The sequence below is a fragment of the Nicotiana attenuata genome, unplaced genomic scaffold (genome assembly GCF_001879085.1).
Source record: "Nicotiana attenuata strain UT unplaced genomic scaffold, NIATTr2, whole genome shotgun sequence".
In the NCBI taxonomy this organism is placed as follows: Eukaryota; Viridiplantae; Streptophyta; class Magnoliopsida; order Solanales; family Solanaceae; genus Nicotiana; species Nicotiana attenuata.
The window spans coordinates 52,814-68,299 of record NW_017670704.1 but is presented as its reverse complement, the minus strand read 5'-3'; the positions used below and the strand labels follow the sequence as shown (position 1 = coordinate 68,299).

The following is a 15,486-nucleotide window of genomic DNA, read 5'->3' as shown; positions in this document are numbered from 1 at the left end:
TATATATATATATATATATATATATATATATATATATATATATATATATATATATATATATATATATATATATATATATATATATATTATAAAAGAAAAAAGTAATAGAAGCGATTATAAGTAGTGAGAAGGTGGTGGGAGGGGGAGGAAATTAGTGGCTTAATTATACACACATTAGTCTGTAAAACGCAGGGCAATGAAGATTAATTAACATCTAAATAATATAATGAATATTAAATGTTTAAACTTTTTAGGCGAGATGGTGAATTCAAAAAGTAAAAATGAAGAGAAACGATAAAAACCCATATATGAAATCCAAAAGATGCATATGTTATTTAAAACCAGCAGTACATCATCTCCAATTTTTCTCATTACAACAAGAATAATATTGATACTATATCCCTTCTTTGACTACTTATTCTCACCACAACAAGTACTGCTCCATTAATGTCGAAACAAAAAGAGAAAGAAAACACAACAATTTTTTTTGATGAATGCATGAATATATTCCCGAAACGCAGGATACCTTTGTGCATCGGACTGTCCTTCTTACGCGCTCACTGCAGGACTGTATGCTTAGGAAACACACGACTTTGATCTTGATAAGCACTAAAGGTAGAAACAGTAGCTACGTTTGAAACTGTTTTATAATAAATGATATCACTCAGTTTAATTTCATGACGATAATTTTTTGCTTCCAACAAAATCAAAGACTCCAGAGACGTAGCATGCAACAAGAAATATTTCACCAATTTTTCTTCAAGCTCAAGTTTCTTAAACCTCTTCACCTTCAATAACTTCAATTGTGGGAATTCTGTTTGGCATTTCTCAAATTTTTCCTTTGCCACCATATTCCAATAGCTTCCAACTTCCATTGCATAAAGACCAAACTGCATAATTATTTTGTTAATTACTCCACTAATTAAATAAATACTGATTAAATAAAGAGTATTTTTTCCTCTTTTTTTTTTCTTTTTTTTCCATTTTCCCAAGAACCATGCGATAACATTAATATAAAGCACGGTACAAAAGTTAAAACAAGGTCTTAACCCAATTTACAATAATATTTGTAGGGAACACATTATTCTCTACAAGTGAAATAGATAAAACAAGCTAGTTGTGACTACGAGTTTTAATTCAAAGATGTACGTACAAATTAACGAGAAACGAGGAAAAATGACACAATATAAAAACTGTAAAAATAATAACTGAAAAATGTATAAAATTTATATATTTTTTGTATATATATACATTCTGTATGTTATATACAAAAATTATACAAATTTTATACACTTTTCGACTACCAAATATTTTATACAAATTTCTGACACGGGCTAAAAGTGATAATACTCCGCGAAACAACATCATCCACTGATTCTAATAGCCCAGTTTATTTCTCGTTTTCCTTTTTGATAGAAGGTTTGATTATTTTCTATATAGGAATAGATATCACTAAAATTTGTCTTTTTAAAATATCAGATCTAAAGAGAAAGGCATTGAATAAAAATCTATATATGTTGATGGGTTCATTTCATAACTTTTTATTCTGGATTTTGCGATTAATAAATCATGAGAAGTTCTATTTTCAAGTTGAAAAGTAAACATGGACAAACAAATTAAGACAAAAAAATTCACAAACACACGAAAAATTAAGAAATAAACAAATAACTATTTAACAAAAAAAATTGTTTAAAAGGTTAGAATATATACTTACATCAATAAAGAGTCTCTCTATGTTGGGACAATTCTTGACAAAACAAAGAATGTCCCAAGGGTTGACAAAGCTCAATCCACGTCTAACCAATTGGAGTTCCTTCAAATTCTGAAAATAGTACTCCACATCTCTGTACTCAAAATCCACAAATCTTGTAGAAAGCCCCTAATCAAATAAAAAAAAAAAAAATTATTTACGCTGTCAGTAAATATAAAAAAAGGAAAATATATATATATATATATATATATATATATGATATAATTATTTTACCTCAAGAAAAGCATTGGTAATTGAGAGAGTCTCAACATCTCTCAAAACTTGCAACAAATCATCCCTATCAGCTATATGTTGAAGCCCTTTTGTAGCACCAAAATCCAAAATCACATCTTTTAATCGTATGACCATTGGATCCACAAACTTAATTTTATTAATCTTACCACTATAATGAAGTGTGGTAATACTTGGAGTATTAATAGTGACCAAAATTAAGTCAATGCTATGTTTAAGGACAAGAGCACTAAACCTATTCAAACCCTCAATGGTAATTTCACCAAGCAAACAACAACCCTCTAAAGCCAAATATTCAAGAAGCAAACAGCTTGAAAACAACCTTTTAGTAAAAGAAGGTGACACAGGAATCATACTTAGACTAAGAGATTTCAAGAATTGTAAACCACTCAAATTTTGTGACAAAAATAGTTCACAACGAACTAATTTTAAGACACGAAGAGTTGGTTCAGTGAAAATATCAGAATTTATTTGACAAAAAGCGAAAGGTTGAACTAACTCTACTTGAAAATCTTCTACGCCTTTTGATGCAACCGTTTTAAACCAATTCTGAAAATGAGCAACATATGGTACAGGACAAGTATATAATTTAAAATTACTAATTTTGTCACCTAAGTGCCTTTGTAATATATAATTAACAATTGACGCCTCTGACCATTGTCCCGCTCGACAACGTCGCCTAAAATCTTTATCAAAACAAAGATTACGAGAATATAACCATGAATGTCTATATGGTTTAGCAACAAGAGAAGAAGAAGTAATAGCAGATTCGATAGGTAAAAAAGTGAAAATCCTATCAACAATTTCAATAGGAAGATAAACAGTAGAATTATTGGATTCATCATTATTATTTGTTTCCAAAGAGTTTCTCCTAAATCTTTTCCTTGGATTTGGCACCAAAACTCGCTTTATTTTGGACCCTGAACTTGAACCTTCCATAGCTATTTTTCTAAGTTACAAAAGAGAAATATTAAGACAAAATGTATTTAGAGAGGAGGAAATATTAAGACAAAATGTAGTGAGAAGAAAATGTGAGAAACCTATGTATATATAGCCCATGAATGAATGTATTCTTATCTGGCAAAATAAATACAATAAGAATATAGTCAAATTTCATAAGTAAGTAACAAAAAAGTAATCTATAGTTAGATTACGTTAGAGGGGACTGCTTTATGGCGTTTTACTTGAATTCAGAGCCCCGATATATCAGATTGTATAATAAACAAATGAATTTTTTTATAATAGAAAATAATTTGATAAATTCTTTTACCTATGTGATTAATTGTTTCAAGTTTGAAATTTGAATTAACATGTATTCTAACGGGGGAAAAAACTTAATTAAAGAGCAGATTATATTAAACTGAGTTTCATAACTCCAAACTTATCAGTAGGGAGTTTTACAATGTTACCTGATCTGGCGAATGAGCCAAAAACACGAGAAGTCTTCGGTTAATTTACATTGGCCGCATATGACAAAAATACAACAACAATGACCAAGTAAAATCCCACTAGTGGGGGTATGGGGATGGTAGTGTGTACGCAAATCTTACCCCTATCCCGAGGGGTAGAGAGGCTGTTTCCGAAAGACCCTCGGCTCAAGAAGACAAAAAGAGGCAAAATATCAGTACCATCAATAAAAATCATATTAAAAAAAAAAAAATAACGGCATTACAAAAACCAGGAAATAGATGCAAAGCAAAACAATAACCAATAGATAAAGTCTGAAACTAAGAGGAACGAAAGAGAAGTGAGAACTCAACACTAACCACTAGCAGAGACTAAATCCTAACAGACTAGACTCTGTTGCGCTGTAGAAATATGCATAACTACGTCCTAACCTATAACTTTAATGCTCGACCTCCACAACTTTCTGTCTAAGCTTCATGTCCCGCAGAAGAAAAAATAATATTAAATAATATTGGCATAATATTTTGCACAGCTGATACAATTTTTGTTTTGCAACATAAAACTATATACGCATTATCGATGCAATTTCTACATAACTAATATAACATCTGGATCTTTATATAAATCTGGTTATTAATAAAGTTTTTGGTTTAAGATCTAACACTGCATAATTTATGAGGAAATCAATGTAATTATTTTTGTAGGATAAAATATAGGAACAAAAAACATGTAATAGAACTGGTACAAATACAGTATAAGTTCAAATGCCCGTAAACTAGGCAATTATATTATTATTCGCAAAGTAATCATTTTTAGCGCTTCGTAGGTTGACCACGTTAGTAAAGATAAATGTCATGAACCAAACCTCTTAAATTATTATTATTATTATTATTCGCCGTATAACAATCTATATATTATCATTCACATAATCACATGCATGGTCTCATCTCACCCATGCACAATTCTCCATATATAGAATCCAAGTACAAAGATGAGTACTTAGTAGTTAGTACAAGTTGGATGAAGGAACTGAGAGAGGGAGATTCTACTATATATACAGTTCGGTATCAAAGTAGGATGAATTATGTATTTCTTGATCCCGTCTCTAATGAACGGTTGACGAAGCAGTTTGTGCATGCTTTTGAGTCAGGCGAATCAATAACTCGAAGAGATTCAGTCTGTTGTTTGAGCAGTAGTTTCTAACTATTTAAATATTATGAGACCACAAAAATTTCTCAGAGGAAAGAGGGACAAGTGGAATAGCTTGAATTCTTTGGAACCACAGGGAAAGACAAACAGCAGGAACAATGCCAGAAAAGATGTATATGCAAAGTCTAGGACCATGAATCTGAGATCACTGTAGACCTAGCCAACATGGATCTATGAGGCCTGAAGTCTAGCAAAGATGACATACACAAGTAGGTCTCAAAAGTAGGAGCCGCGAAAACGAGCAACAAATGAGATTCTCAGCTGGATAGTGTGATTGAATGATTCACAAGAGTGGGGTGCTTCAAGGAAATGATGAGAAAGATGATTGGTTTCTCACCTCCAACAACACAAGGTTGATGTTTTTCCAGCTATTTTGAGCATTGACAAAACTTTAAGAGCATAATGAAAAGACTCCGTCATTACCATGCATGGATAACACATTCAAAAAGTAGCAAGCTAGACACAATTCCTCAAACTTTGCTGTGATTTTCTTTTCCATATACCAAAATGGAAAAGGAGAAAAGGATAAATTAAGTCCAAATGAGGCAACTACCAGAAGTAATATCTATGAGCTAATAACTGGTTAGGAAAATTTAAGGCAGCAGAGCTATTGCGCATACATTCATAAATAGTGCAACACAGTTTGTTTAGAATGACTTTCTGTGGTTGTATTTTAAGGTGGCACAATGAAGGTGATGGCACCACATGCTGAGATAAGTTTATACACAAGGCTGGTACAAGGATCAAGATTCTTGATGAAGGTCCTGAAGCTCAGATTTACCATTTGAGCCTCCAGAATTGGGACTATCACCATTTTCTAAGGATGCTGAATAGGAGAAGCTCCACACAGAAACACAATTTTCATCACCTAAACAAGGAAAACACAATCATATTTAGAACTTCTCATGTTGACAGGAGGACTTGAATGGTTTTTTGTAATCAAGCAGACCACTATAATAACAAAGAGCATTTCATACAACAAATGCAAACATTGACTTGATCTGAGCAGATGATCTAAGCATTTTAGCAACTTTATTAAGAAGGGAAGCAAGTAGGACTAAGAAGCATGACAACAAGTTTGTTTCTCAGAAAGTGGTAAATGGGAATGAGGAATCAGACATATCAAAGCATAGAAGGAGAAGATATGGCATCAACAATGAAGATAATTCAATGCAGACGACTACAAAAGTTTGAACGCATAATACTTTGGGGCAATATTCCAAAAATGTAACGTGAATAAATTTACCAGTAAGGAGCAGATCCTCGCAGGCGTCATCTAAAACTCCAAACCTCCGGTGGCCTGACGAAGAGGCAGCCATTGGCAGGAAAGGATGAAAGGAAAAACCATTCACCGTGTCTGAAATGGGATAAGCTGAGTAAGAAATAGAAGAAAATAGGTAGACCTTCTTCCAACATAAGCTTTCTGTATATGAACATAAAGAAGTACCTGATGCAGCTCGGAAGCTGGACACCCACTGTCCAGTTTGAAGATTATAAATGTGAACTGAGCCATCCTACACAGACAAGCAAGCACGCAATATGAGATCTTGAATTTAATTCTGAAAGGCGATGTAATTTTTAACTAAGTAGAAGATTACCTGTCCTCCAGAGCCAAGATGCTGACCTTGAGGTTCAATATCAAAATATATGCGCTGATTGGTAGTTTCTGATGATCTGTACAGCCTTATTAAATGAAATAGAAAAGGAAACTTTAGAAACTTGATCACTGAAGCACTCAGTCACCATGATTTCAAACTTGCACAAGTATCACTATAGCTAATTATTGAATTCATGCAAATGGATACTCTCAACATGGATAGCTCGAAAATCTGTGACTATTGGCTGGATAATCGCTATAATACCAAGATAATATAAATTGTTCTTCCATTTTATAGAATGCTGAGCATGTAGACCAATCTTTTGGAAGAGTTATGCCCCATTCATGAAAAAGCACTTCTTCAAGTGTTTGCCCTCGACCATTCCTTTGTACCCAAAATTCGGTATCATGCAATGGAAAATAAAAGTGTAACTGAGCAAGTAAAATCACATTGAAGTAGTAGAAGATTTACATTACTTCTTACACGAGTTGTACCAACTAACCACTATGCACCTTCTCCTCCTTAGGTTATCTGCAGTCAAAACGGCTTCCATACCACACACCACATCAAGAATGCAACTTTTGTCGGCGCCGTAGATTTTGATAATTTCTCCACAAAGATCTAGGATCTTCTCCATTAAATAGAAGGATATAGGAAGTATTCATTTCGACCATGATTCTTTCGATACCATCAACTTCCTCAAATTTTCTATGATTGTACAATCCCAGCAGGATTTCCACCTCACTAAATGCCTAATTCTATAGAGGTATTCTAAAGGATACACCCACGATACCTAAGAACTATCTTTCTTTAGAACCTCAGCTACCGTGATCATCTCCAATGAGAATAGAGTAGGAAATCATCTTTTGGACTATTATCTTGGCACCATAAATTCCACCAATATCATCTTCTACATCCAGCTGCCACCAAGAATCCCATGAATTTTGTGATTCTTTCTTCCTCCATGATTACTTTCCAAAAGCTTGTCCCATAAGAGGAAATGAACCTGTTTAGTATACTAATATATCGATAACTTCCGCATTTCACATTAATGATTTTCTTTTCTTTTCTACATGTCATTTAATAATCAGATTTCACCTAATCCAGGGTGAGGTGGCTTAGTGAAACCAACATAATACCGAAACAAGAGAAGCAGATTTCTACAATTTTTAATAAATTGGTCTCCAGATAACGCAAAAAGTATATTCTTGTGAGCTCATCACTTTGCATGTAAACACCACATATACAAAACAAAAAAGACACTCAAACAACAAGGTACCAACTTCCCATGAAAAAATTTATCAGGCCTATGGGGCAAAAGAAAGAAAATTCGAGCAGCATGGCTGTCCAAATAATAGTTGTATCTTTTGCAGGTTCGGCATCAAAGAAAGCTTCTTCTTCTTTTTTTAATGAAGTAGGTGAAATATTATTAAGACATCCAGGGGATGCAGAGATACAAAGGAGGCAAAATGTCAGCCCAAAAAATACAAAAAACTTATAAAGCTAAGGAGCTGACAAATTTCGGGAAGTGATCTAAGCATATTCTTTAAGGGAGAAAACCAATGAATAATGTTTGAATCTCATGTAATCATCCCTCCTGCTGAATATGCAAGAGCACGGAAAGAATACAGCGATGATTTCAGAATATAGACAGGATTTCAATACTTTCAAGCAATAATCATCTATTCCACCCTTAAACAAAATAGACCGCTTCAGATTATAAAAGAATCCCTCTCCAGGAAAACATCATAGGAGCATATATAGTGTTGTTTTACAGGACAAGGAAACTGCTAAAGGATTATCACGTTTCAAGCAAGAGAGTGAGACGTCAGACACAAGAAAGTTGAAGAGGAATGCATTTCATTAGTTTCTATATTGAACAGAAACAAAACCATTCAGTCAATCGTTCCAACACTCTTGTTCCCTCAATATCCAGTCAGTAGAAAGGAACTTACTTGTAAACAATTTCAACAGTCTTCCGAATGTCCCAGCACAGTATGTAAGGGTCCTAAAACAAGTTTGAGATGAACTTTGTCAAACATATGCTTAATATAAGATGCATGCATGATAGGGTAGCACTAGCGCATGTGGCGATATAGAAGAAATGAGTCCGAAGAGGAAATAGTCAAAGTTTAGATCATAAATAGACAAGTGAGGGAAATCATATGCCTTTTAGCTAAACAGGCACAAAGTTTATATTTCTGAATAAAGGAAACAAATACAGATCTTATTTTAATTTTATAACTCAAGAGTAACAAACTGCACACTTATAAGTCTAGAAGGCAGAAGTTCGCAAATCTCTGACATAGCTGACATCACATGAAGGCTTCCCTGATGAACTTTAATCAAAGCTTACTATGAAAATCTTATAAGGGTCATCTACAGCATGGCAAGGGCCTCCCTTCCCTAAACCAGCAAATATCTGAAAGTTCCGGAGTGGGTTGAAGCATATATTTGCACTCACACGCGAACACATAAACTGAATTATAATAACCAAAACAATGATCTAAAGACTTGTGAAACCCGCTAACTTTGTTGTGTGTGTGTGTATCTGAGATTGAGAGAGAGAGAGAGAGAGAGAGAGAGAGAGAGAGAGAGAGAGAGAGAGAGAGAGAGAGAGAGAGAGAAGGAAACCTATTAAATCGATGCTATAAATTTAAAGGCAATGTAGTCAATTATACATTCGCCCGGAACATCATACGCTTGCCGACTTTGTTTTGCATTCTCCCTTCTAATATCTTTGGCACTAACTCCACGGGAACACTAAAGTCATAAATTGCTTTCAAGATCTCAACTCATTTAAAGTCTTAACAGAAGAGGGGAAAGAATAAAAGGAAAAACAAAAATAAAATAAAAGAGATAAGACAGAAGAGCAGGTGCTAGGATCATTAGTACAGCAGTATCCAAGTCCTAAATATGGTTACCACTAATTACTAATGAGTAATCAAACTCATTCTCTTGCTCTAATTTTGATATTGTGCAAAGCATTTTTCTGTTTAGTAATAATTTGCAAAAGAGCTAATGAGGTTGTTATATTTAACTTTGTGAAACCATAGTTGAAAATGGTAATTGAACTTCAATAATTTTGTAAAACCATTTATTACTTTACCTTATCAAAAAGATTTTGCAAAACCATTGCTCAGTAATCGACCTTAAGACTTTCTTTGATTATTATTCTTTCCTATTTTAAGAATCTCTCATATTATGTGGAGTTATTAGAACCTAAATCACTTTCTCAAAAATTAAGGATAGCTGTTTTCGTTTATGTATTACTTTGTTAAATCAAAGTATGCCTAAACTATTCCAATTAGCTGTTTATCCACTAAAACAGTTTCAGGTCCTGATCTGCCCCAACCCTATCCCAACCAAATAAAAAGCCTGCATAAAAAATGAAAATAGACTCAAATGGATAAGTTCTTCTTTTGAGCTGTCTATACATTCTGGCTTCTTATTTGCTAAAGATTAGAAATCCAGAAACCATTTAAGGCGGCAAGTGCATAGTTCCATCATTTATGATAGATAAAATGAGATTCAGATCCAGCATTCTCTTCACAAAGGAAGGCATTAAAAATGAAGGACGAGCATCTGTTAAATAGGCATTAAAAATGAACAGTACTGTACCATCATTCAAATTCTTACCTTCCTGCCACCAGTGTACAAGTAGTTTCCATCTTTTGAGAATTGAACCTGATAAGTGAATGTTATGGTTGAAGAATCAATTAAGGATTTGCGTATAAGAAAAAAAATGAATGACAGCTCTACCAACTTACATGTGTTACCCCACCTTCTTGACCATGCAATACATAGAGAAGTTCCATGTTATCTTCTCTATGTATGGCAGTACTTTGGCTATAGGAGCCTGTAGCCAGCAATCCTGAATGGCTTGGGCAGAAAGCAATTGAGGATATAATGCCTAAACAGATAAGGTAAGAGGTGTCAGAATAATAAATGTATAATGAGGAATAATGTTGGCATCAGAAAGTAGGAGAATTAATTAACTTCAACTGCATTATCTAGTTTCACTTTGAGAGAACTATCAGATTGATGTGTTTGACACAGATAATCGTCCGCTTCTTGTCTTATTTATAGAGCTGAGTGCTGAAATGTTGATCATAAAGAGAAGCAGCTAGTGGAAAATACCTGATTGCCCTTCTTTATTTCCTTGAAGGGTGGAGTGCTGGGTAAAATCTCTACCAGGCCGATGAATATCAAATATTCTTACGGATTTGTTGTATCCAGCAAATATCCTAACTCAAAAAGAATAAAGAGTCAGTGAAAACTTTCTTTTGTATCAAATTACCAGCTAATACATAAATAAAGAAAATGAAGCAGATCACAATCCCACAAAAGAACTTAGCATCGTAGTGCAAATGAAGTAAGAAGATACTCAAAGAAAAACTGAAAATGCATTAGTCGTAAAGTCTATGAAACAAAATGAAAAACCAAAAGGGAAAAGCATCTTTTGGGAGAGTGGAGCGTCAAGAGATTCATTAGCAACCACCGAAAATTGACAACTAGGTCTCATTTCTGTCTTTTCTGATCATAGATTACAGTTTTTCAATGAATCAAAAGAGTTCATTTACGCTTCACTGAGATGGTGTGATATCTACAAAGGCATTGTGACCATACAATACGTTTCCAGATGTCTTTATCAAAAAACAATGCACTGTAATCATACAACACTCCAGCCAACCCTCTAGACAAGTTGGTATTTCCACTTTGAACAAAAAATCAACAAAAGAAATACAACAGAACTTTTGACCCTCAAGAATGCACTCTTTACCTTCAAAAGATCTCCTATCTTGCCTTCCACGAAATATAAAAGACAAAATAAGGAGTTGTCTTCCATAGCTTCTTTTTCTTTGCATCTATTTGATAGAGCGTCTTTTTCTTCACATCCATTTTGAAGATTACCTAACTTGTACTTCGTTAGTTCCATTTAATATGGGCACGTGTTTTTTCTTTTGGTTTGTTCTGAAAAAGTTGACACCTTTTCATATTTAGAAACATTTTAATTTTAACGTTTCCAACTTATCCTCAATAACATGCTCTTATAGTAATTGGCATTGCATGTCGAAAGCCACTAGATACTAGTGGTACTTTTGGTTGTTATTAGTTTACATATACCCGCGCGAGTATGCAAGCACACGCACATATTATATATGTGTATAGAGAGAGACTTTATGTGATCAAAGTCTTCCTTTCTTTTTTAAACTCTGTGTTCAGTCAATCACCGGCACCGCCATATAAAATGAATAAGAGGTATATGTATTTGCCAGGATAGCTGAAAATCTCATTTTGATGGCCTCTCTACTAACTCACAGATTACAGCTCAATTAAATCTACCGATTAGATGGATTATCCAACAGGTCTTGGCCGTCTGGCAGCAATTATATTGACTAATCTGGAAATTGCAAATCATGTCCGTGGAAGTAAACCCTTTAATCAATCATATAAGCAGAAAAAATATTTTGCACTAAACACGCTTAACCTAATAAACTAATGAAATCAGAGATCACACAGCATCAGTCATTTCTATAATGTCATTGACTGCAAACAAAAACTTATACCTAGTGTGCTATGTTTCTTGTTTTCTTCTTTTTTCCAAAACAAAACTAAGATACTACAAATAAAATTAAAGAGAAAGGACCAGGTCCCTCTACATGAACTGTGACCTACGAGGGAGGAAAGAGAAAAGCAGTCTGATAAAAAAATGCTTACTTAGTCCCTGCTGGGTTGAAAGCAATTGAGAAGGCAGCAGTGATCTCGTCCATGGCATCATAAGCACGGTAAGTACAGCGTAACTGCAACCACCCAAGAAAAGATAATGTAGGGAAGAATATCTTCCTAGCTAAGCTTGTTGAGCAGCTACACAAATCATGGGCAGGTAGCAACCCATCAAAGTGCAAGCGAGAGGAAAAAAATATATGTAGCAACAGTTCTAAAGACGATAACACACCTGTCCAGTAGTAGCATCCCAAAGATGAATAGGGTGATCACGGGCAGTACTTGCAAAAACACATGTCTCTGGACCTGGGTCATGAAAGAAAACTCTAGTTAATTTTTTCTTATCACAGTCAGCATTACCACAAATAACAAGGCAATTGACATACTTGAAGAAGACATATAGGGATACCAGCAATAGTCATATACAGACTCCCCCTCACTCATGACAAGGCTTGCAGCATAAGAATCTGCAGATAATCGTCACAGACTTAAACACAATAAACAACAACATGAGAATGGCAAATCATATCAAGTTTAATACTGAACACACATGATCGACATTCAAACCTAAATATACTAACAGCATATAAATTTACCTGTATCAGCAGCTGATGAAGAAGTATCAGCAAGCCATCCACTTTCATCATATGGCCTATCAACGAAGCAGAGCCAAACTAAGAAAGCAACTCAATGACAATGGAAATGCTAGAATAACTATGTACCATTTCTTACTATGTGCTTCATAGTCAGCCTCATAATAACACCAGAAACGAATCTATCTATCTGTCAATCAATCAATTATTTTCCCTAATTCACAAACTCATTACGGTCAGCTATATGAATTCTCTATATCCATTCCCCTCTCTGTTTAGATAATTCATCATATCATGAATATTTCTACACTAGTTTTCAGCTTACCACAACCTTTCTCCTTTTATAAAGGCTTGGGCCAGAATTGCAAAGCTCAGACAGCCAGTTTTAAGTGAAACTTCATCTACCAATAAAATTTTAAGCCCCAGATATCCAATAACAAAAAGATGAACTAATTCAAAATAATTGTATTTATAAAAGAAAGTACAAAAATTAATACTTTAAACTTATTCAAGACTTGAAATTTATAAATTTCACAGTTGGGCCGGGGTAAAAATTATCATTATTTATAGTTGTGAGAGAAAACTTACAAGGTAAAGGAACAAAAGGTATTATCATCAGAGCAAGTGAGGAAGCAAGAGCCATCAGGGGACCTATAATTCATTAACAGAAATAGAATTAACCATAACATAACATATATAGAAAATAACAGAGAAAACAGGGAATAAAAGAAATGGAAAAAGTTAAAGAAAGGAGAAAAGGCATACCATTTGACACCCTTTAAGAAATTGTTAGGGTTAGAAGGAGTTCTGAAGTGATTGAAGAAATGATAGGTTCGATATGGGGGAATATCATATTGAATAACCGGCCAACGGTAAGAAGATTCTTCCGATTGTTTTTCTACAGCTTCTGTTGGGTCTTCCATCTGCTCTACAGCATCTTCTTCACCCATTGATTCTCTAATGGGCTGCTGCTCTGAAGCTTCTTCTTCCCCCATTTGATTGATTCACTAAAAATGGCTGCTAACGTTAGTCTGTGAAGAGTGTTAGCGCCAAAAAAGAAAGTGTTTAGGTGGGGTTTTGGGTTTTAAGCTTTGGCTATTTGAGAAAGACACTGCCACTGTAAATTGATTCCAAGTTGGCATTGCCACTCTAAAATCTAATTAATGAGTTGTAAGTGGCCAACGTGGTCATATGGTCGCTTTTGATTTCTAATCATTCGAGAAAATGTCCTTAATGAGTTAAAATGTCCTTGTTGCGACTTCTTTGTTTACCGTAAAAATAGCACGAGCTAGCCAGTTTTTCAATTTGTCATTTAAAAATAGCTAATATTTACAAAGTCATTGAAAAGTTGTCACTATTTTGCTGTAACAGGAACCGGTCCAGCATAATATACTAGAGATTGGTGCACATGTGTATAAACTTCCAGCATATTATGAAACTCCAACACGCGGAAAGTTCCAGCATAATATACTGGAGATTGGAGCACCTGTGTATGAACTTCCAGCATATTATGCTGGACCGGTATATTATACTGGAACTCCAGTATATTGCTGGAGTTCCAGTATACTTATGTTGGAACTCCATTATAATATGTTGGAGTTAAAGTATACTTATGCTGGAGTATTTTTCAAATTTTGAACATTATTTTCGTTCAGATTTATCTTTACATGAAAAGTGGCTAAATTGCGATTACTTTTGAAACTGTGACAATTTTTGAACGAACACTTGTAAATCTGGTTATTTTTTACTTTCTCCCTTGTTTACTCGTAAGGAGTTGCCCATGAGCAGCATTGCCCAATGCACTATGCTAAACATTTTTTTATTATAAAAGAACGCTGATCTTAGAGGTCATCTCTAAATAATCTTAAAGTTAATCTTAAATCGCCTAAAATCAGTTTAAAAAAAAAATTATCATAGTATTATCAGTTCCAACTGCTAGTTAAAAATTAAAGTTTAAAAGAGCTTGTTTCACGATAGTATTGTGCTAATTAGCATGAGTAAATTTTTTATTTAACTATATGTATTGACAAAATAATTTTTCATTTACAATGTGAAGTCATTAATTAAAATAGTTTTGCGCAGATACTCAGATAACACAAACTCTTGTTCTTGATTTTTCAAAGCAACATCTATTTTTACCAAAAGTGATTTAGCTAAAATGTCACTTACGTTCGATAGGAAGGAATATACTTTTTAAAGATATTTAAATATGCATATATAGAAAGGTCAAGGTGGATACTTGTTGTTCTTTTTCAAGTCATGTTGGACTCTCGTTTACTCTTAGCAAAATTATTTCCCAAAAATGAATTCTACATGATTTCTATACAATTTGAATATACTATGATGGAAAAGAAAGATCACTTTTAATTTATAAAAATTAGCTTCTTTTGTTTACTCGGGAAAAGAGCTCTACTATTATTATTGTTCAAAGATGGGGGCCTAGTTAATTTTTAATTTTAAATTTAGGTAGATACGTTATATAATCTTTATGAGTTTCGTTTATGACACTTGTTCTCAAAAATCCAGTTATTACCCTTTGAAAATCATACAAAGCTTGTTCTATGTGTGGGAAATGAAAAGTATTTTCTCGCATTTAACGTAAGTAGTTTGATTCTAAAAAAATAGATTTTGTAAAGAGTAAATGAAAGAAGAGTTAGGAGCGCCTGTTGTTCATCATTTTTTTAACCTCCTAAACTTTGAGATAACGAAACTTTGCCAACACAATTTGTTACTCCTACTATTTACTCTTTTATATTTTCTTAAAAGCTTATAATTTACTTCAAGAAAAGTAGTACTCATGTTTCATTGCCCGTAAATTATACATGAGTCAATCTCAATGCTTGCATAATAAATTTGGTTGATAAACTCTAATTGAATAGTATACATCGTCAATAGTATTAAGTAAACATACAACTATTTTGGCTGGCCATGTAAAAAGAAGCAATTTAGT

The 15,486-nt window shown here is 33.8% G+C and overlaps 2 protein-coding genes across 3 annotated transcripts; both read right to left on the bottom strand.

The window, feature by feature from the left end:
• Positions 1 to 557: 557 nt before the first annotated feature.
• Positions 558 to 2,941, bottom strand: LOC109242480 (putative FBD-associated F-box protein At1g61330). Its single transcript, XM_019409330.1, has 3 exons — positions 1,985 to 2,941; positions 1,715 to 1,879; positions 558 to 890 (listed from the first exon to the last, which is right to left on the bottom strand). Exons 1-3 carry the CDS (start codon positions 2,939 to 2,941, stop codon positions 558 to 560), a joined length of 1,455 nt encoding a protein of 484 aa, XP_019264875.1.
• Positions 2,942 to 5,037: 2,096 nt separating this feature from the next.
• LOC109242487 (telomerase Cajal body protein 1) lies at positions 5,038 to 13,679 on the bottom strand. 2 transcript variants are annotated; one of them, XM_019409336.1, is made up of 14 exons: positions 13,302 to 13,677; positions 13,125 to 13,187; positions 12,540 to 12,595; positions 12,330 to 12,410; positions 12,176 to 12,249; positions 11,938 to 12,020; positions 10,357 to 10,463; positions 9,987 to 10,129; positions 9,856 to 9,903; positions 8,172 to 8,224; positions 6,217 to 6,301; positions 6,066 to 6,132; positions 5,865 to 5,975; positions 5,127 to 5,486 (listed from the first exon to the last, which is right to left on the bottom strand). In XM_019409336.1, the coding sequence occupies exons 1-14, from the start codon at positions 13,529 to 13,531 to the stop codon at positions 5,362 to 5,364; spliced, it is 1,326 nt and encodes a 441-aa protein (XP_019264881.1). In that variant the 5' UTR covers positions 13,532 to 13,677; the 3' UTR covers positions 5,127 to 5,361. The 2 variants fall into 2 exon arrangements, with proteins under 2 accessions (XP_019264880.1, XP_019264881.1); XM_019409335.1 differs by having other exon boundaries at positions 5,038 to 5,486; positions 5,865 to 6,132; positions 13,302 to 13,679.
• Between the last annotated feature and the right edge of the window lie 1,807 nt (positions 13,680 to 15,486).